Here is a 23,688-nt window from a genome sequence, read left to right on the forward strand (position 1 = left end):
TGCTTAGTAGACAGGAAAGTGGCTTTAGAGCAATGATCTGGATTAGGAATCAGAAAACTTATTCAAGATTTACTTTTGCCCATGGGATATTTCTGATAAGTTATGTGTTTTTTTCCTCCTTCCTGTATATCAATGTTTGTAATTGTATAGTAACTATAATGATTTTATATTTAAAATAAAATTTATATGAAATTATTTGAATCCTGTAAGGGAATGGCATCTAAGATGACACTATACTAAACACTGATTTTCAAACCTGACCGTCCCTCAGAATCCCTTGAGCAGCTCTTTAAAAAGAAAGATTTTTCATATCTACCCCCTGGAGATCAAGTAAATCTAGAGTGAGTTCTGGGAACTTGTATTTTTTAAAATGTTCTTAATGGTTCTGACTTTGGACCAGGTTTGAGAACTAATGGTTTACCTGATAAGTGAGGCATAAAAATAACATGTTAAATAATTTTGGTAATGTATAAATATCATATGTAATTTGGCCCTTCTTGTGTTAAATCATAACCACCCTGAAAAACCTTAGTAGCTTCATGTAACATCTCATATAGAAATTATTTAGTGGTACAAAATGGCCTCAGGATATTTGAAAGTTGATTCTATATTTACAAAGATTTTTACGTGTGTATTCTATACACACACACACACACACACAACACATATTTTTTAATATGTTCTATATAATATTAGAAAGGGTGTCCTAGAATCCAAAAAGGTCAGTGAGGAACAGTATAATATTATTAAGACTTATGACTGGTTATGTCATCCTCTTTTTTCTTTTTAACTATTTTTCATGCAAAATCTAAAACATTTAAAAGCACTTTTTGACTAGTTGTCACATTGGCTTTATTAATCTCTTATGTGTGTTTGCATGTATAAAATGTTCTTAGACATGTAAATATAAGAATATATATACATTCTCCCTGATTTCTAGTACAGATTTTTGTCATTCTTACTAGTAACTCATGTTAAATGAATAATTATCAGCTTATTAACTTTAATAATAGCTTAAATTTAAGTATTTATCAGGCATTGTTTTACGTGCTTTACTTTAATTAGCCTTCTTCCAGTTTTATTAGGTGTGTAACTTTTATTTACCTTTTTGTATTCCCCCTTGAACTCATTGAATTCATATAGTTCAATAACTTGGTGCGGGTTGTACGCCAAATGTGGTAGAGCCAGTTAGTGAGACCTAGGCTATTTTAGTGAACTTAAAAAGATTAAAATTAAGGCCTTATCACATAGCTTCTTCAATATTTTGTTTCATTAATACAGTTTTGAAACTAATTGCAAATGGTAGTAGTTTAATAACTGGCCACATAATTTCAAGAGCAGAGTAAAATGGGGAGATGTTTTATTTATGTTTCTGTAATCATTTGTGAATACATGCTCTGTGTGTGTGTTTAGGTAAAAGTAGAGGGTTTTCTCCTTGAATTTAATAAGGTACACTCATGAGTTTAAGGCAGACCACTAGGTTTGATGAGTTTTCTTTAGTTTCCAATAGCCTAATAAAAGGCACATAGATAATTATATTATTGAATACAAAAAGAATATAATACTTGGGTAAAATACATAGCCAAGATTATGTATAATTTGTTCTTTTGTTGAATGTATATATATTACTGGTATCCCAATAAGTATCTTGAAAGTCTGTCTTAATTTGTATTAGCTATCTGTTATAAGAACCTCTAAAAGTGCCTAAAATAGAAAACTACTTGAAATGTCACTTACTTATTTGCTGTGAGTGAATTTCCTGGAGGGTACCTCTGAATGTGGGCAGCACGAATTGGAACACTTGCTTCAGTTCTTAATAAAAATTGAAAGCTTTTAGGTAAATGGATGTCTGTCTACCCAACTAGATATTTGTCTGTCTGTTCTTCCCATTTCCCTGTCCTCCTTCTGAGAAGTCATTGATTCCAGATTTTAGATTTTAGGGTGATTTTAGAGGAGAAGTGAGGTGGCTAGAGGGTAAGAGTCCTTCAGCTGCTTCAGGGTAAATCTTTCAGACTGCTGCTATTCATAAGCTAATATATTTATCAGGAACAAAAGAAAAAAAAACCTAACACAGTTAAAATAACTAGCTGCAAATTAAAAATTTACCCAGTCATAAAAGGATTTGTAATTTTTGTTATCTTATAAAGATAAGAGTTAGTTGTTTTAATATTTTAAATGTCTTACTTTGGTGTTTTATTTTCAAAATACTTTTTCTATAAATGCATGATTTTAAGTTATTCTCAGATACTACATTTTGCAACTAAAATTTTTCCACAGCAGTGTAGATCATTTTATTATGGAAACATAGGAATTGATGTTTATGTATGTGACTTACTCCCACATTTTCAGGAGGTCTTCTGCAAAATGATGCTGACACTTTGGACTGCACTCAGGTAGAAGTAAAACAGAATATCTGAGATGAAAAGAGAGACAGAATCTGATTTCCTATCGGAGAACGCTAATTTTAATGTAAACCCTCTGTTGGAAGGGCTATCGTTTTTATAGAAGGCATTTCATCGACTTTTCTTGCAGGAACACAAGCAAGAGTAGAAAGTATATGTATTGGTTATTTCAATCTGCATTAACTCAAAAAATTATTAATCTTCCTTTAATGCATGCAGTTAATAACTATAGCAAAGCTTAACTCTTTTACTTCACAGAAATGAAAAATGTAAATAAACTTAACTTTGTACACCAATTTATACCTTCATGTTAAAGTATCATACTTTAGGATCTTAAAAAAAAACATCTTGAGGGGCACCTGGCTTCGACTGAGGTCATGATCCTAGGATCCAGCCCCTGTCTGCTGCCTGCTCAGTGGGGAGTCTGCTTTTCCCTCTCTCCTTGCCCCTCCCCCTTGCTCATTCTCTCTCTCTCTCCTTCTCTGTCTCTCTCTGTCTCTCACAAATAAGTAAATAAAATCTTTTTAAAAATTAAAAAATATATTTAAAAGAGGGGTGCCTGGGTGACTCAGTTGGTTAAGCATCCAACTCTTGGTTTCTCAGGTCATGATCTCAGGGTGACAAGATTGAGCCTCCCACCAGGCTCTGTGGTCAGTGCAGAATCTACTGGAGATTATCTCCCTCTCCCTCTGTTCCTCCCTCTGCTCCTGCTTTCTCTCTGAAATAGTAAATAAAATCTTAAAAAATTTTTTTTAAACCCTGATTTTTTAATTTCTGTAAAAAACAGCTAATTAGCTGAGAAAATACCAGCTCATTTTGTAATCATATATTTTTTAAAACAGTTTAAATAGTTTTTGGTAATCATTCCAGGTCTTAAGAGATTATTTAATTTGTGAGGTATTAAAATTTAATTTTGAATGTCAACATTCTCTGTTTCCTGCATTTTTAGATTCTCATATTTGCAAACCTTACATTGCATATCAACAAATGAGAAAGTTTAGCATGGCTAAAGTTAATTATAGTTAAATCCTCCTAAGCTGTTTATTTATGAAAGTTTAAGTAAACTTTTTTTTTTGACCTTTATTTTTCAGCATTGCATTATTTTCCAGAATACCAGTGGCTGGTGGATTTCACAGTGGCTGCTACAGTTGTGTATCTAGTAACTGAAGTCTACTACAATTTTATGAAGCCCACACAGGAAATGAATATCAGCTTAGTCTGGTGCCTGCTTGTTTTATCTTTCGCAATGTATCCTTCAGAACATCATTAATAATAATATATAAGTTTGTGCTCCTCTTGTAGCTAATACAATTAGATCTCATCTCTTATTTGAAAAAAAAAAATTGGGGTAGAAAACTTTTCTTTGTTGAAATCCTCTTTATTTAATAGAAAAAACTTGACAAGTAGAGGTAAATAGTTTAAAAAGTGAAATACAAGAAAAGATGCCAGTTCCTTGCCTTTGCTTTCTTATGTGAGCTTCATGTCACAGAGGAGCCACTTTCCCCTGTTCTAGGTATTCTGAGATTTTCTTCCATATGTTTATATATGGTGATATTTAAATGATGTTGCTTATGGTGATAACGGTGTTTCTTGAATCTTAGGTTATTGCACCTTTCTTCCCCTTCCTTTTCCTTTCTTCAGTTCCTCCAGAATAGTAAGAAAACAACTGTTTTACCAAATCAGTAGTCAGTTTTAGTGATACCTATGAAAATATTATTTATAGTAAGCATTATAGTGTTTTACCACCTTCCTTGAACAATTTTTTATTCTTGTATGTAGACGCTAAATTTCTTTACAGAATTCTAAACCTCAGTAGTTCAAACACATCATTTCTTTTTTGTTTTCCCTTAGAAATAGCCTCCTGGAGCTCTCAATTCTGTATACTTAACTGCATAGCTGTTAACCTGGGATTTTCTTTACTGTCTTCCCTTAGAATTCCTTGTGCCTCTTTTTGGATCACATGATCTGCTTGTCTTTGGTTGACTGGCCTTTGGCAGAGTACTTGCCCCTATAGTGCCCTGGAAAGGGGTGTTTTTAATTTTGAAATCTGCATGCCTGAAGTTATTTTCTCCTCATACTCAGTTGATAGTTTGGCTCAGTACAAATTCTAAGAAAGAGTTTTTCCTGAAAGTTTTGAATGCTCTCGAGAAAACTCAATGCCTTCCTGCCCTTTGCATATGCCTCCCTTTCCTCTACGTCCACCCTCTAAATACTTTTTCTCTTTTGGTATTCTGAAGTTTTCATCATTAATTGGGTTAAATTCTAGGTTTAGCTTTTAAATCTGGGGACTCCTCCTTTTTTACTTGGCAGTTTTTTACCTTACTTTTATTAAAATTAAACATTACCTCCTCCGTTTCTGCCTCTCCAGAGATAGCTCCTTTTTGTTTGATATTTACATGAGTATTTCCATGTGGGTAAAAAGCTCCTACTTGATTTTAGTTTTTGGCTTTAACTGATAACTGTTTCTGTGTAAATGAGGACTTGGCACATACGTGTGGCTTGTCATCTATCACTAATCATTTCCCATTCACCTCGCCTTCTAAATAAAGATACTGTCATTTTTTAGAGGAATTTTCTTGCTTTTTTTCTTCTCACTCATTTTATTTATGTACGTAAAAACAATTTTTTTTTATATACTGTCATTTTGGTGTGGAGGGAGAGACCAGAAGTCAGTGGATGTGCTCAATCTGCACTTTTTTCCAGAAATTTTATACTGACTCTGTGATAAAATTCTGTTTCCTGTCATCTTTTTCAGGGACTCTTTGTAATGACTTATTCTTCCTTTGAATGGTTCTTTAATATTATTTCCCTTTTTCCATTTGTTTTATTTTCTTGATTTTTCTCTTAATTTTCTCTTAAACCTTTTGCTGAATTTTTTTATATGAACTTTTTGAAAAAAATTTTGAAGACTTTGATGTTCTATTTCCGTATCATTCTTGTGTCATGGTTGCGTAACATCTTTTTAATTCTAAGGATATTAGTATCTTTTAAGTTTTAATTTATGCCTAGTGTTGTTTATTTTCTGAGTATCCCTCCCCCCTGCCTTTTTAATTGTCATCATGTTAGAGATTGGTCTTAAAATGTTGAATGACTTTTGATTATCTTTATATTTAAGAAGAGGGCAGTTAAAAATTAAAAAGTTTTGTACAAGTGGCTGGAACTTGTTAGTGGCCTTTTTCGCAGATGACTGAGTGGGGGACTTTATAATATCCTGGGGGACCTCTTAATATCAGTGTCTACAGGTTGTTGGGTTGTCATTTTCTCCAACAAGAATTGTCCATTCTCTCATCTTTGGGGTATAAATCTGACAGCCAGTGTTGCACTGACTGGAGAAGAAGGCTCAGATATTTAATGTAGAGGCATTAATTTAAATGCATTTCTGTGACTCCCCAGTGCCTCTTGTTTTCATGTCTTCATTGTCACCCTAAGTTTTGCCTGGTGCTTCCAAGCCAGATCTTCGCTGATGTAATATCTTCAGATAGTATTTCTTCTGGATTCTGCCAGTATTGGGGAAGGGCCATCACCTAATATGAATGATTAGGCAAGAAAAGCTCTGGCAAGTCTGGTTACTGCTAATATAATCATTCAACCTATCATCCTGTTTTCATTCATCCTGCAACTTCTTCACAGGTCCCTGCTGTCTCCATTTTCTGAATTTTCCAGAGCTTATGAATGAGTTGGCTTTCTTTTTACTGGGTTTCTCCCTTTGTTGACCCCAGCGTAACAGAGAAAGTGGAAGCCTAAATCAGTTACTGCTTGTTCATCTGTTTAGACTGTCTTCCAAACTTTTGTTGACATTGCTTTTCTAGCAACTGTCATCTTTTCCTCTTCTTTGTTTCTGATGGCTTTTAGTTTCTTTGCTATATGGTTTAGTCAGATTTCGGGAGTAAGCAGAATAAATGCATATCCTACATCTTTTACATTCAACTAGAGACTGCTGAACTGTCTTTTAAAAATATAAATGGATACTATTTTGAATACATGATAGGATTTGACATTCAGCATCCCTATGCTCCTTGTTGACTCTTTGGGTTGATTTAGGTGTAATGTAGGCCAGAAGAGCCAGAACAAAGTCTTTAAGAGTTGACATCTTCACCAGGTATATATTCTGCTGGATAGAAATACTGATTATATGTGTCAGTTGAGAAACATCCCCAGATATCTTGTACTATACTAATCTCAAGAGGAGATAAAGTTGATAAGCAATTAGAATATTACTTTTTAATTCTATAGTGTTAAGTATGTAAAAATACTATGCAGTCAGTATAAAGACCCAGCCGTAGACGTCAAGTTACATAAACACACTAAAAATATCTTAACTTGATAATTAGCACTAGCTGACTACTATTTTTTTTTATACTTCAGAATATTTCTCTGAAATACTGCTTATTTTGGAATATTCTTCATTTTCGTCATAGTTGATGGCAGGATATTAAAATGGTCTTTGTGGTATTTATGTAGAAATGCATACTTGATATCCAGTTTTATTTAATGTTCTACAACGCTTAATACCTATTTACCAGAGAAATTAGAAAAATGTACCTCTTAAGAGCTACTCAGATTATTGTTTATGTGAATAAATTTCATCTTTCATTTCATTCAGTAATGCCTAATAATGCGAGAGCAAAGGTCCCACACAGTGTTCTGCACTGAACTGGCTCTGCTTAGTTTTAAGTAGTGCACTTGTGAAATGCTCCAGACAATAGCTTCTCTGCGGGAATCTGGTAGCTGGCTGTCTCGCCATCCTAGAGAAGACAGAAAGTGCTGAAGGGCTTTAGAATCCAAGCTATTTTCTGCCAACTTTAACCCTGCACAAAGGGGATAGGGAAGAAGAAGGAAAGGAGAATTGTGTGTATGTTTAGGTATGTGATTTTCCTTCGATCTTGTAGCATGTGAGAAAATGACCTACTGCCTTCAGTGGTATGCAGGAATCCAGAATTCAATGTGAGCTCTCCAGATTTAACGTCAGGGAGGAGTCTGTTTATAGCCCATCTTTTATTTTAGTTATAACATATCTGGTTTGCCTTTCACACCGTATGAACAGTGTGTAACTGCAGTGACCCCTGTCTGGCTTCTCTTCATTTTCTTATTGTATGTGCCTACTTATTAGTCAAACACATGTCTCCATTGATTACATAGGACAATAGTTCCACTTAATTCCAGAGTCACACATACATCAGTTGATTCAGAAATTCTCTGCAGTTGTTAACTGATAAAATGTCCTTTATTAAAGTGGTCCCAAATTTAGACATGTAGAACTTAAACAATTGGCTCACTTAAAAGTGAGAAAGAAAACTGTTTCATTACATGGTCATTTTGGTTTTTTCTCCCCATCAGTTTTATTTGACATACTCATGTAGGACCACAATTACAACTTATACAAAATCTTGAAAGTTGTAAAAGCCCAGGAATGAGGTTTTTTTTTAAAAATGTGTGACACTCAGCTCTTGAACCCTCGTACCTAATACTGGGCTGTCTCTTACCATCAGCTCTGCATTCTGTTTCGACAGAGTTGTACATGCATCTCAGCTATCACACCTTCTGGCCTCACTCCTAAACCCAGGCTCATTCTCAGCTTTACTTCTTTGCCTATTTGTAATTCTAACCACCTCATTTGATCGAGTGTCTGTGTTCCGGGGCCATTTATGCTGAGTTACATGGTATGGGGAAGACAAAGGGTAAAGAAAGCCTTAGAGTAAGGATGGAACAGTTTTATTAATTGTCTTCCCTACATGATGACCCATGAAGTCTTAGAGGCACTAGAGAAATGTCTCCTGATTTTATAATATGAAATAATATCATTTTCATTTATGAACAAAGGAAAAGCAAAAGGTAAAAATGATGCTTACAAAAAAATTCAGTAATCCTTTGGTAGAAGTAAAACTTTTTAAAATTAAAATACTTTATAATCGATGTTTTTTTTTTTTTTTCCAAAGAAACTGTCTTATGAATAAGCTGTATCACACAGTAATATTGAGTCAATTACGTGAATTTGAGTGAGAAGAAAGCTGTTCTACAAAGAATGATAGAGCTTCTCAGTAGTCCTATTATATTTGGTTAAAGGACTGGATCATTAGTCACATTTCCACATTGCTTGTATTTTACAATGTGGATGGTTTAAGGTACAAAACCCTATTATGTATGTTCTTAAGGCTATGTTTTAAATTTTTAATTTGCCTTGGTTGCCAGACATGCAAATTTCATACAGTGCCAAAAGTTGGGAATGGTTTAAATGGAAATAAATTCTAAGGTTTTCTGTGTTAAATATTAAGTTCTATATGTAGATTTGTAAATTAAAGTGTGCAAATTAAATGCTATATTTGTTTGCTGTAGTAAATAGACAGCTATAGCAAACCATCACAACTTGGTCACCTTTTCTAAATTCTTTCAGGGATTCTAAATTACTGTATTCGTATTTTATAAAACGTTCTGCTTTATATCAGTAAGAAAAATGAAACAGTAAACCCTGAAGTGAACTGCACCTATAAGCCATCAAGTCTCCTGGTGAGAAAGGAACAGAGTAAAAGCTGTTGAGTCTAAACCAAAGTACTTGGTTAAAAATTTGTACGTAGCATGGTATGTCAAAGATTGTTTCTTTTGGAGAACTTCTGTAAAACCATTGTTGCCAGTTTATTTGCCTTTCAGGTCAGAAGCCCAGAGTTAAACAGAGAACTTACTTTGGGAGATAAAACCAGTATTTCTGGATTATTAATTTATAATTGAGACTTTTTTTCCCCCTTTTGGCTAGGAAGTGATAATTTTCCTCCTAAAAGTTTAAGGATAATCTTTATTATTTTGCTTTATTTTAATCCAGATGACTAGTTAATAGTTTCTTGTTTGCTTGCTTATTTTTAAGTAAAACCTATATTTTATGCTCCCCAAAATCCGTGACTGTTATTTCCTTCTACAATCTGGCTAGGTTGAGGAGAAATTCTAAACATGCATAATAGTTTTGGTTTTGTTTTTTGGGGTTTTTTGTTTATGTTTTTGTTTTTTGCCTAATTTTGAGAGAAATTTAGATGCACTGTTTTCTCTTTAAGTAATTGAACCTTCTTATGAAAAGATCATTTTAGTTTAAATTATTCAAGTTGGTTGTTCTATTTTTTAAGTTGGAAGACAGACTCAGATCTTAAAATGATTTTACTTGATAGATCATAAGGATTAATGTACTTGTTAGTTTTCAGTGTATGTACTGTAGCAGATTCTTGATACAGATTTTAGGCTTTGCAGTAACGATGCAAAGTACAATGTGTTTTTAGTATTTTGGTTGCTTTTTCTTACATAAAAATAGCTGTAAGAGGGTTAGCCATTTGAATAGAAGAAACCTTTTTATTGTTAGTTGTCACAAAAACAAGACCATAATCTCTCATGGAGTAGAAAACTTTCAGTTTACATGAAAATGACTTAGTTGTGTGGAAAGATGATATTTTAAAAAAATACTATAAATTTTTTGAAAAGAATTTGAGAAACTTCTGGAAAACCTCTGTGTTTATTCTTAGGATAGTATCCATTAGATTCATGTATTGGCAACAAAATTCTTTCATAATGGGATCTCTTTCTATTTCCTTCCTTCTCAGAAAAAGCATTGATAAATATCTTTGAATAATTTCAAGATGTTAGGGTATAGAAGACATTTTCTTAATATGAGAATTCGGTCTTTAAAATAATGCAAGTACAAATTAAATTAAAACAGTGTCTTTATAAGTAGGTGTTCTGTAAGTTGCTAACCTAGATCTGAGAGAAATTTGCCATTTTAGATCTAAAAATTAAGCCTATTCATCATTTAAAAGCTCTTTCTCCAGCTCGAAGGTAAATATATTTAGGATATTTCCTACTGATTAAATCTTTCCACTTGTCCTTGATTTTTCTTACATATTGAAATTTTGGTGTTTGCCTGTATAGTTGCTTAATTCCAGTTGTGAAAAATGTTGATATTACATTAGAACTTTAAAAATGTCAGCCATTTGGCAGAAAAAAATTTATCCTATCTCTAACATTGTTTTTATTTTAAGGGTTGAGATTTTGTTACCTAAAGTAAAATAAGTTAGCCTTTAAAGTATGTGGTCCATTCAGCTGGGACTGAGGGGTTAAAAAGGAAGAAAAATTATTAAAAGAAAATGCCTATTTGCATCAGTAGTTTTGCATTTGCTGTTTTGAATATTTACTAATATATTCTTTATGAAAGTCTAATATACAGAATGATCTATGAAAATAATAGCAAGATAAAGGAAGTAGAAGAGTTTATTTAAAGTACTTCATCATTATTTCCATTAGATTATAATCAGGAAATGTTTTGTCTTCAATGTTTTTTGCAATACATGTCTGTAAATATAGAAGCCTAATTTTTTTGGTATAATAATGTTATTTACATTATCCTGTTGTATTTATGTATGAAAGGATAAAAGTAAGTGTATCTTACTTGGAAGAAAGAACAGATTTAAAGGAACTAAGTTAGAGAAATTAATTTTGAAAGCCATTCCTATCATATTTCAGGTATAGTCTTACTTATTTTTTTATATGAATAATTTACGGTTAGTAAGCATATTCATGGGATTAGAGCATAAAAGGATTTTTCCTATTTCAAAATAATCTATTATATTTAGGTATTAGAGACATTTGGTAAGTAGCTCAACAAAAACTTTGTTACTATCTTAGCTAGTATAGAGAGTGTCTATAAGTGGTCTCAAAATAGAGTTACCACAGTTACTGGTGAGGAACTCTAAATGGGGTACCACAGTGTAGTTATTTCGCCGGCTCAAAAAATAAGCCAGTTTTATATTCTGATACGTCAAATGCTAACAAAAGTCTTTCTTCATAGGAAGTTTTTCTTTAGTCTGCTACTATGTACTATTTAACAAGTTTGGACTTATTATATATTAATTGAATAAAATACACATTGCTCCAAAAGTTTGGTGAAACAAGCAGATGAGTTTTGAGTTGAAACATGGTGAAGAGTCTACAAAATAAAATCCCATGATAGACTTCAGTTGGTTCAGCAGATCTTTGCATAATTCTTTTGGCCAGGAATAAACTTTCAGGCTCTGGGGTTATTGCTGGAAAATACACAGATACTGTTCTTTTTTCTTTCCTTTCTTTTTCTTCTTTCTTTCGTTCTTTATTTCTTTCTTTTTAAGGTTTTATTTATTGACAGGGGCACAGGGAGAGAGGGAACACAAACAGTGGGAATGGGAGAGGGAGAAGCAGGCTTTGAGCCAAGCGGGGAGCCCCATGCGGGGCTCCGTCCCAGCACCTTGGGATCATGACCTGAGTTGAAGGCAGATGCTTAACTGACTGAGCCACCCAGGCTCCCCAGATATTTTTCTTTTGGAGAAAGAGTAGAACTCTTGGAAAAGCTGCCCGTTTACTTGTTTATAAAATAGTTAAATTTGTTCTGTTCTCTTCTGGGTTGTGTATACATCAGGATTTTGCCAGTAGATGATTAAATAGGATTGAAATCATAACAGTTTTATGATGGTAGTGTTTCATGGCATTGAAGCATTTCTAACAGTTGGTTAATACTAATTACCATTAACATTTCACTATATTTTAATAGGATGTGGAAATAATTTCAGTGCATGAGATTGAAAAGGTGGTAAAGCAAACATACGTGCTTTATGCTGTAAATTCATAGTTATTTAGTTCTTTTAAACTCCAGGACACATTGTACCTTTTTTCTGGCATTGGTGGGGGGGTATGTTGTAGATCAAGACTTTATTAAACAATGTGTACACATAGGTTATATAGAAAAAAGTATTTAATACGTTGTCTTGAAAACTAAGTCCACTTTCTGATACCCCTTGCCACTTCTGTTTATGTTTTAGCTGGTTATTTTGGCTTTTAAAGATCTTTGTGTTTCTAAATATAATGCTAGTACTACTAACTGTTAACTCAACAGTTCTGATAGGTGAGGATTTTCCTTAAATTATGCCATCCTCTCTGCTTCCTCTCCTTTATGTTCTTAATTACTTCACAATTTTAACTGAAAAGTTTCAATAGCCAGTAATTATTACACCTATGTAAATAGTACTCATATGTGAGCATTAAAAAGTATTGTAGCTTCTTGTGTAATTTTGTTCATTACTTTTAAAAATTTACTTATTTTTGTTTGTATTTCTTATTATTAATTCCACTAACTTCTCAGTATTGTTTTCCTCAAAGTCGCTTATAACTTGTATTAGTTCCCACACGTTTCCCCTTCCCTGTGGAGATACCCTTCCTAAAGACTTCATTCTCTAGCTTCTAGCTGGAGGATTGGCCTCAGGTCTGCCAGACAGCCATCATTCTGGGACTTACTTTTGTTATCTTGGCATTCTCTTTGCCTTTCTCCTAAGTTTAATTTCCCGTTTCCAGAATTCAGTGTTTTTCTCTTTCTTGGTTTGTTCAAATGTTTTGGTGGGCTTTCTGATGACGTGGTGTGCATTCACGGTCACTAGTTTTAGACTGCAGTCTGCAAAGTGTCTTAATTCTGTATTCTGATTAACCTGGATATAGAATTACAGGTCGTTGATATTTTTCTTCATAATTCTGAAGAAGTTTCATTGTTCTCAACCTCAGACTTTACTGTTAAGTACAGTGTCATGATATGTAATCTTGCATGTGATTTGTTTTATTTTTCTTCTCAGGAAGTTTTTACAGTATTCTCTGACTGGTTTCTGAAGATTCATAATCATATACCTGTTGGAAATCTTTTTTTTTTTTTTTTTTTAAATTCTTTGTGCTGGGCTTCTGGTAGGCTATTTTAATTTAGAAACTTTGATTTTGGAAATATCTTTTATGTTGTCTTTGATAACTTATTCCCTTTTGTAATCTCCCCACTCCCTGTTCTCTTTCAGTCAGATACTATACCTCCTAGATTGATCCTCTCATTTTGTCATAGTTTATGCTTGATGGAACTTTGCCTCAACTTTATCTTTGAAACCTATTTTGCCTAGGGCACCTAAGTGGCTCAGTCAGTTAAGCATCTGCCTTAGGCTCAGGTCATGATCCCAGAGTCCTGGGATTGAGTCCCACGTCAGGCTCCCTGCTCAGCGGGGAGTTTGCTTCTCTGTCCCTACCCTGTCTCGTGCTCACTCGCTCTTGTCTTACTCACTCTATCAAATAAATAAAATCTTTAAAAAATTTTGTGGGGCACCTGAGTGGCTCAGTCGTTAAGCGTCTGCTTTTGGCTCAGGTCATGATCCCAGGGCGCTGGGATCAAGCCCTAGATCTGGTTCCCTGCTCAGTGGAAAGCCTGCTTCTTCCTCTCCCACACCCCATTCTTGTGTTCCCTCTCTTGTTCTGTCTCTCTCTGTCAAATAAATAAAATCTTTTTAAAAAATGATTTTGCCTGTTCTATTGATTTTTGTTTAGCCTAATGAAATAATTTTATGAAATACAGATACATCTCATATGTAGATATCTGTGTATAAAAACATACATGTAAAAATTTTTCACTCTGTTGCCTTTTTCATCTTTCTTTTCTCCAAGTTACTTTTTCCCCAATGCTGTTTTTTTCTCTTTTACATAAGGTGCTATCCTCTAATACAGAGATTGGTAAACTGGCCTACTGCTTCTGAGTTGCATCGCGTTTTTGTATAGCTCTTGAGCTGAGAATGCTTTTTAACATTTTTAACGGTTGTTTAAAAATGATTAAAAAACAGAAGAATATGCTGCAGAGACTGTTGATGATCCACAAAGCTTAAAGTATTTACAGTCTGTTCCTTAACAGAAAGTTTTCTGATCCCTGCTTTAATGTCTGTAGATTCCTTGCTTTTCTTTCATGGTTAGGAGTCAGACGCTACAAGTGAGTTGGAAACTGTGTAAATAGGGCTTGGTTAGCTTTCATGGAGATAAAAACTTGTTAATGCTGAAGTTAGTTTTGTTCTGGGTAGACTGTAATGTCATTATCTGTTGGTCTTTTCTTTGGGGCCTTTTGGTTTCACTAGAATAGAGTCTGTTCTCCTCACCTGAGGGTGTGAGCCTGCTGCATATGTTCTGAAGGTGAGAACACCTTTGAGTATGTAGGCTTTCATTTATTCTGATTTCAGTACAGTTGCTTTAATGTAAATTGTGTACTTCAGAATCAGTTTCTTCAGAGGCTAAATCTTCCATCTTCTGCTGGAGTCACAGTGAAGTTTGTTATCTGACTGCACAGGGAGTAGAGAGTTGGGCATCCAGTTTCTACTCACATAGAAGTCAGCTCCCTTCCTCTCTCTTCAGCCTGACATGACACTGCTGTTATGTAGAATATTATACCTCCTAGATTAGATTTTCACAAAAAAGGTTGAAAGATTAAAATATAACTGGGAATTGTATATGAAGTAAAATTAACTTATTTTTTTTAATTATTGTATAATCTATTTGTCCTTGTATACAATCTCATACGACTTTTTGGTATTGGAAGTTCATTATTTTATTCCATTATATAGAAAACATCATTATTGCTAAAAACTACAAAGAAATCTTTAATATTCAGAACAGCCCTCTGAGGTTTTAGATGTATTAGTTGCATTTTACAAATGAAGAAATTGGAGACACAGAGTGGTTAATTAACTTTTACTTGGAGGATCTCATAGTAAGAGTAGAACCAAGATTCAAGCAGGCAGCCTAGATCTGGAGAATGCTTTCTTTCCATCTGTGTTACACTATAGTTCAGAATAGCATATGATGGGGCGCCTGGCTGGCTCAGTCACTTAAGCATCCAACTCTTCGATCAGTTCAGGTCTTGATCTCAGGGTCATGAGTTCAAGCCCTGCATTGGGCTCCATGCTGGCGTGGAGCCTAAAAGATAGCATCTGATAAACATAGCAGGTGAATTTGAATAGTGATGCTGTGAGTTCAGAAGAGAGAGACAATGGGCTGGAGAGTTAATGGTAAGCTTTACAAAGGATGTAGAGCTTCTGTTTTTGAGTACGTAGAAGGGAATAAAGTAGTTCAGATAATAGGTTGTGATCCAAGACAGTATAGCTGTTACCTTTAGAAAATGTTAACACACCATTCTGATTTAAGTAGAGGCTTGGGGACTGTTGAATGAAAGCTTGAACATATGGATGTAGCCAGATCATAATATTACATTTCAGAATATTGTATGTGTATTTTACACTGTGGGTTATGGGAAGGTTTTGTTCTCATATGGGATTCAATAGAAACTTGGTTTCAAGATTCATCCAATATTCAATATGAATTGAGGGTGTGGAGGTTATAACAGTTTTAGGTGTTTGTGGTTAATATATTAAGGTAGAAGTGATACAAGGAACTTTATGCTTCCTGCCTGGATTACATTGCATCTAATTTTGTTACTTTCTTCCCTTGAGTGTTGACATATTTTGTAATTTAATTATTCTATGGTAACAAAGTATTGAGGTGGGTGTAATATTTGAGAAATTTCATTTTGGTCATTTCATAGCACTTTTGGCTAAGATTTTGTTTTGCTTTTCATTGTAAGTGAAGGAGTTGGAAATTGTCTCTAGATTCTTGTATCCATTTTCAGTAAAAATGAAGCAGTGTTTTTCCAGCCTGGGCTTAGGGCCCTCAGCCAATGAGAGAGAGCATAGGTAGCTCTCAAAAGCAGTTCAGTTGTGATTTGGGGGAGGTATGGGTTGTATTTTGCTTTTAATCTTACTCCATTTTCCTTATTCTTTCCCAGTGTATAATGCCAAGAAAGAGGTGAATGTATTGTGTTTGATATAGTAAAATGAACCACCAGTGTTGTTTCTTTTATTTTTAAGTTTTGGAGAAGACTTAAATGAGTAAGGAACATAGGATTCAGATTATCCTAGAGGGAAAAATTGGAGCATCCGTATTCTAGAATTTCATCATCAATCTTAAACATTGTTTTGTGTTTCACTCCTTTAATGCTGAAAGTTAAGATGAAGTTTAAAAGACTTGCAAAATTGTTCTAACTTGCTTTCTTAGAAAACTTGGTACTCAGAGATAGATTCTCTGCTTCATTATAAGAAAAAACAGTGATTTGCATGGGGAAAAGCTTTAGTAGTCCTATTTATTGAAAAAGTCGGATCTTTTTTTAATTGCTTTCATAATGTTCACACTTAACCTGGTTTCAGCTCTTAATAAAGTGATTGATATCACTTAATCATAGATATAATGAGGTTATGCTTTTATTAATGCATTATTTTAAGAATAATTGTATAGGGGCACCCGGGTGGCTCAGAGGGTTAAGCCTCTGCCTTTGGCTCAGGTCATGGTCTCAGGATCCTGGGATCGAGTCCCGCATTGGGCTCTCTGCTCAACAGCGAGCCTGCTTCCCCTCCCCTCCAACACCGCCCCCCCCCCCCGCCCCCGTCTGCCTCTCTGCCTACTTGTGATCTCTCTCTCTCTGTGTCAAATAAATAAAATCTTAGAAAAAAAAAAGAATGATTATATAATAGGAGCTTATGTGTGTAATACTTTTCTTCTCTGAGTAGATGTTTGGAAGTTTTAAACAGGTCTTAATTTTGTAGTTTTTTTAAAGTAAACTACTGGAAACTGAATCATAATGTAAACTTAAGCTACAGTGTGTTTTTACTTTTGTTAATTAGAAAATGGTCCCACAAGCTTAGATTATGCATGGTGGTTTAGGTTAATACCTCAGAAGTATCTTTCACTACAAACAATGTATTTTCACCCAGTTTAATGGAACAGGTCTATGTTGATGGCAGGGCAGATCCCTTGCTGGAAACTCTTGATTACTGTCAGGGCCCTGTGTGGTATATATAGTCTTAACCATTCCCCCCCAACCTTTGGAAAGTCTTTATACTTTAAGCAGCTGTAGACTACCAGTGTTTGTCTTTGATGTGAGAGCATAAATGCAAAAACTCTAAAATCAAGATATTCTTACTTTCTGAGAAAAATATAATGATAGGATATATGCAGTGATTAAGTTGTAAAATAGTTAAAGAATAATTCATATTACATCTTAGAATGATGTGGAGGAACCTAAATATGCTTTGTTAATCTCTCATTAATCATTTTAATTGAAATTGACATACTGTCATTTTAACAATCCTGCTTAAGCTGAATATTACAAAGTCATGCTAACTTTTGCAATGATGCGATATACTCTTATTGCTTGTAAATGATTTAGTAGCTGTTAGCCCAGATAGGAAGAAGATTGACAAATATGTTAGGGAGAACTTGTACAATAATGTTGGCTGATTTCAGAAAGAATTGTGAAGGGATAACACATGGACTGTCACAAAATACGGCACTGCAAAATAAGAACAATGTAAATATCACTCTTGAAATTCTTACTGTAAATTGCAGAGATTGTTGGTTTTTCAGATTTATAAGACTTGAGGATTTATAAAAACAATTTAGCTTCCCCTTTCCCCCTTAGTGCTCAATACCATAGAAACTGACATCTATTATTATGTGGATTAGCTTTTTCACTTCAGTTGAGTTTCAGATTTCTCTGTTCTGTAACTAGAGTACCACAGACTTAAATTGAGCAAGATAACTTGGTGATAGAATACTGAATATTTGCTGAGGGTAATAACTAAACTAATGGCATTTGCTTATTTATTAGTCTTATTTTTTTATAACATTAAAGAAGTAATTAGTTCAAATACTTAAACAGTATTTATTTAACTTGAGTTATGGTGGATATAAGAAGACATTTAACATACCTGGTAAATGACTTCAGAAGTTGTATGCTGAAGTTCTGTATGTGTATTCTGGTTTTACAATACCCTAAAGCAGGTTTTCACTATAGTAAATATGAAAACATGCAGAAGTCTTTTATATAAGAAGTTTAGGGGTTATCATTTAGCTTTTCAATATCTGGTTTTGTCTTATCTTAGAAGCAAATTGGGTATTTATAGAATATAACATAAAAATATTACAATCTATGAAGAAATATATTACTTGAAATCAGTTTCTTATACAGTGATTTGTAGGTAGTATCTCCAAACTAATTTGTAGACTGTATTCTAAAATGCCTAGAAATAAAATAATACCTTTTTAAAGAAATAATGCTATAAATGGCATCTCCCCCAGCAATATTAGGCAATGAAAGTTCATTTTGTCTGTAACATAGTATACAAGACCATAGTTGTCCAAAGAAAATAGCGCTATTACGAATAAGTAATTAGGAAAACAGATTAGAGAAAGTATTTAACTTGCATCATGGTATTTAAGAAAAAGAAGAGAGATTTATGTGAAAAGGAGGTTATCTGGTATTGCAGTAACATGAAGAGATGAGAACAGTGAAAGGCAGGGAGGGGATGCTACTCACTGAAAAATGAACCGAGTAAAGGGCGTTAATAAAATACCCAGCACATACTGTTCCGGGGGCCTGGTTCATCTGAAATAAGTGAGTAAAGATGAGCTATTCCTGTACTACCTTTTTTTTTTTTTTTACATTTTAAAGGGGAAACTACCCGCTAAGTAAGCCTTAAAAACAACGCCATACCCTTTATAAAACTGAGGCAGTCCTTTAAATTTATAACCATGGGTGGTAAATAATTTATATTTTTGTTATTACCAATAATAAAAACAGATCTTTAGACTAAAACTTTTTCTACCTTGAGTGGGTTTTTTTGTTTTGTTTTGTTTGTTTTTACTTTGAGTATATTGTCCCAGGAAAAAAGTGTTGTTTTTTTGATATCATTTTCAAAAGATCTATTTACCCTTGCAGCATAGAATTAATACTATTTCTGCTTACCTAAGCTGCCATGTAAAAACATTTCTGTGGCAAAATTCATTCACTGATTGTTTGAGTACCTACTATATGCCGGGCATTTTTCTTGGAACTCTAACTACAGCAGTGAACAAGAGAGAAGAATTCTTGATTTAATGGACTTTACATTCCAATAGAAATTTATTTCAAGTTCATTTGAAAAATGCCCCAAAGTCATCTATCTTTATTACCTTTAAGTTGTCTTACTTTTGGATAGGTGACCTTAACTAGAGCAGTTGGGACACTACATTTCTATCCAGTATGCTAAATTGTATTAAAAAAAATAGAATGGGCAGTAAGTTTATTAACCCATTTTTTTTTTTGTAAAGATTTTATTTATTTATTTGACAGAGAGAAATCACAAGTAGATGGAGAGGCAGCAGAGAGAGAGAGGGAAGCAGGCTCCCTGCCGAGCAGAGAGCCCGATGCGGGACTCGATCCCAGGACCCTGAGATCATGACCTGAGCCGAAGGCAGCGGCTAACCCACTGAGCCACCCAGGCGCCCTATTAACCCATTTTTAAATAGGGCAAAAAAGAACAGCTTTTTGAGCAGCAAGGGTGAGAGTTCTTATCCTTTCCCAGCTTTCCGTGAAGGATTCTTCTGATCATGAGAATGTTTGAACTGTACACATCTTTCATGGCAGCTCTGTTTTTAGGTTTCTTGTGTTACCACATGACTTAGGTGCTATGTACAGTTTAGAATAGGCAGTATTAAGTAAACATTCTGGATCTAGACTGCCTAGATTTAAATCCTTACTTCCTCTAAGTAAGTTGTGTGCTTTTGGACAAGTTACTTTTCTGTGCCACAGTTTTTAAAAATCTGTAAAGTAATGGTAATAGTTGCCTAATGGGAGGATGAAATTAATTAGTAATGCCTAGCACTTGCAAGTACTAAATGACAGCTATTACTCTTTTCCATGCTTGACATGGAGTTGATGTGAAAGTTGCTTTTCTAGATTTTTGGTTTTTTTTTTTGCCAAGTACCTCATTAGTTTATGCTTTTAATAACAATTTGATATAATGGAAATCTGGATTCTAGCTTTGCATCATCCACTGGTTTGATATTCATTTGATTACTTAGTTGGAGGAGTGGGGGAGTTCAGATAAAATAATCTAATATTTTTACATAAAAGCTTTTTTTTTTTTAAATAACTGAGTATGTTGGACCTTTGGCTGTTTTTGAGTACTCAGCTGGACCTTATTTTCTCTAGGTGTTTTGTTTAATGGCAATCTGTGAAATGATGATACCAGCTTATCAGTGACCAATAATAATTCTCATATTTTGAATTATTGGGTGATTTACTGATGATTGCTGTGATGTTTGTTTGTGTGTTTAATTCTAAATGCAGTTTACTCAAAAAACATGCCAAAGAAAAGGTAGTTCCCTAAAATAACCTCTACTTTGGCTTTTCATGTCACTGAGAACCTATTTCATAAGTTTATTATAATAATCTCCTGATAAAACTTGAATCTGATAAAACAAATATATTCTGTCCCTAGTTACAGCTTAACATGTATATGTGCACTTTTCATTAATTTTAAAATGTTACAAACTTCACTAAAATTTGCTTTGTTTTTATGTCCTATTTCCTGAAAGACTAATCAGATTTTCATTAGTTTTTCACTTCCTTCCAAAGGGCACCTTGTAGATAAGCATGTTGTAGAATCAAAATAAATGTTGTAGTCAGATGTTATTGGAGTTTAAGTCCTGTAAAGATGATTCTGTTTAACTCCCACAAAGTTACCTGCGGTTTTTCCTGAACTTTATCTTCTGCAGCAAAGTTCTATTTTCATTAACTACACACTATTTTAAAGTAGAAGATGGTGGTGAGAGATCAGTCTGTGTTACCTTTGGATTTTTTTTCTTTGTGAAAGCAATGGCCGTCTTGATTGTAACAGAAAATTATCTGGAATTTGGACTCGAAACAGGTAATCATTTCATACAAGTTTAAAAATCAGTTTTGCTTTATCAGGTGTTAATATTTTTTACTTCATTTAATTATGTTTTATATTTGATGTTTTTAAAATTAGATTTGAGATGTAATCTTCTAAATAATTAACCTTTATTATTCTTAATTTTCTTTTTTTGTTTGTTTTAGCTAAATTTTTTGTTAGCTTTTTCCAAAATGCTGTCCCCTCATTTTTTCCTTAAAGTTAAATTTAACTTTCTGCAGTGCTGAAGTTTACTCACATAGATAAAGATGCAAATTTTGATGCAAATTTTATGCACACTTATGGAATGTACAAATATCAAAGGGATGTTTTCAAAGACTGTTCCTGCTAATAACCAAATTTTATTGCATTATGGCATACTAATTAGCACATGAAAGAGCCTAAGCTAGTCACTTCACGATTTAAGATGTTCTGTTTCCTAACACTTTATTTCCTAAGAAAGAGTCTATATTAAGAATAATTTTTTTTTTCCCCTGCAGGGTTTACAAATTTTTCAGATAGTGCGATGCAGTTTCTTGAAAAGCAAGGTTTAGAATCTCAGTAAGTTTTTAAAAATACTAAGTATCACTGAAGTTTAAATTTTTTCATTTTTTTGTAAAACATTTACTTTAAGTGGCTTTGTGTTTTTAATCCTTGAAAAGAGTTCTTTTTTCAGGACTTTCAGAAATATCCTCACTCCTAATGTTTACATATGTATAAAGTTAATATGTTTGATAGAATTATTATTTGGATTTGCTCTTATTTGATTTAATTTCTATGCCGCCAGAGATTAAATAACCTTATATCTGAGTCATATATCAAATTCTGTGTTGAATATGCAGATTGTGTTGTTATCAGTGTGGCTAGAGATGCTAGTTCACCAAAATCCATTGTAGGTAATGGAGTCTGAATAGTCTTTTTTGGTAAAAGTTTATTTAGTTTTTGTTACTATGAATTGTGGTTTGTAAAGTAATTAGAAGAAAGGAAATTCCTAGAAAGTTACAGAACTTACTACCTTTTTTTTCTTTTTTTTTTTTTTTTTAATTTTATTTAGGGGTCCTGTTTCAAAACTTACTTTCAAATTTTTCCTGGCTATTTTCTGTTCACTCATTGGGGCTTTTTTGACATTTCCTGGATTACGACTGGCTCAAATGCATCTGGATGCCCTGAATTTGGCAACAGAAAAAATTACACAGTAAGCGGAAAATGTACATAAGCACATGCAGATAAATATATGTTTTCCATCTTAATGAAGGTATATTATTGTAATGAAATCATAAATTATTGTATTGAAAATTAATAAATAACCATTTGATGTCACACTACTTCTATAAGCAGGTTTCTTTCTTTTTTTTTTTTTAAGCAGATTTCTTTTATTCACTTCTATATTTTAAGTCCTATGACTAAAAACATAACAATTACTAGATTTCTTTTTTACTTGTTAAAAAAAGGAAATATCAGTATTTGTTAGAAGTCAGTGTTTATGATACCATAATCTCTACAACTGAACTGAGGATCTATGGTAATTCTCTTAAATCAGAGTATTTTCATTAACATATTTAAATTTTATGTAAATCTTAATTTTTACTTGAAAGTGTTTTGAAAGTTAACTCTGTGTACATAAATTTGTGTTTTTCCTGTATTACTGATTGGCTTATGAGACTTAAAACAATATTTTATTTGGGGATTGCTGATACTCTACAGTATTAAATACCATAGATTACTTTTAAGTGCCAGATTCTATTTCAGTTCTCAAATGGAGAAATCATATTTGAATCTCTACATAAAGTTCAAAGCCCATTTACTCTATTTTTCATGGTTGTTACAGATGTTTTTTGTTGATGTTAGACACCTTGGCAGAATGGCAGGTTTATATCTTTCAGTTCATATCCAGACACAAATTTCCATCTTGTCTTTATGTTTTGCAGTAGACTCCCAAATTGAGAACATTCCATTTTGATATATGTATATACTCTTGAGTTTCTCTGATCATTTTTCTTAACATTTCTGCCCTTAAAACTGTATTTAATGATGCTAATTTTGTAGTCTTTTCACATTCTTCTCTCTTACGTATGTCATTTTCCTTTATTTTAATTTTGAATATTTTTTGTTTTTTCCTTAACCTCCGTTTTTCTACATATTTTGTCTGTGAGTGTGTGTGTGTGTGCGTGCGCGCACATGCGTGCAGGTGTCTGTGCACACGCACACTTGTCTGTGCGCACAATGTTTACCTGTTCTCACCTCCCAGTACCCACTTCTTCATTCCTCTTTTTTCCCCTCCTTTTACTCAGCGTGCTGTTGGCTGCATCCTGCCTTTCTCCCAACATCCATCCATCTCTCTAATGGCTTCTTTTAAAAACAAAACCGAGTTCTCCCCCTCCTCTCTACACATACACTTCAGTCCACTAACCCTCAGTGTTAGGATTTAAATAAGCTGAAAGGGTGGGTGGAGGGGAGCCCTTCACCAGCTACTGAAACCGCTGTGGGCTGCTCCTTGATACTAGAGTGTTCCCTAGCAACACTGCATACCTAATACTGCTGCTTTCTTCCCCGCACCCGGTGGTTTACCCAGGCTGGGGGATGAAAGGATCACTTTATAAAAACATTTAAAGCATTTAGCGGTGGTTTATGATTGGGAGGGGGCACATCTTACTTTCCTTTTCAGTAAAATGTAGCTTCTTTTTAAGGGTTTTTTTCCC

The 23,688-nt window shown here is 33.7% G+C and overlaps 1 protein-coding gene across 5 annotated transcripts in view; it reads left to right on the forward strand.

Moving 5' to 3' along the window:
• Nucleotides 1-23,688, forward strand: part of TMEM161B (transmembrane protein 161B) — a 69,249-nt gene that overhangs the window by 36,329 nt on the left and 9,232 nt on the right. For 4 of the 5 annotated variants that reach the window (XM_032335799.1, XM_032335798.1, XM_032335801.1 and 1 more), the window contains 4 exons: nucleotides 3,494-3,650; nucleotides 20,835-20,986; nucleotides 21,490-21,550; nucleotides 22,044-22,184. In XM_032335799.1, coding sequence (XP_032191690.1) covers nucleotides 3,494-3,650; nucleotides 20,835-20,986; nucleotides 21,490-21,550; nucleotides 22,044-22,184 — 511 coding nt within the window. Of the gene's footprint in view, nucleotides 1-3,493; nucleotides 3,651-20,834; nucleotides 20,987-21,489; nucleotides 21,551-22,043; nucleotides 22,185-23,688 lie in introns of those variants that run through there. The other variant, XM_032335802.1, reaches the window with a different exon arrangement.

The sequence above is a fragment of the Mustela erminea genome, chromosome 3 (assembly GCF_009829155.1).
Source record: "Mustela erminea isolate mMusErm1 chromosome 3, mMusErm1.Pri, whole genome shotgun sequence".
NCBI classification, from domain to species: Eukaryota; Metazoa; Chordata; class Mammalia; order Carnivora; family Mustelidae; genus Mustela; species Mustela erminea.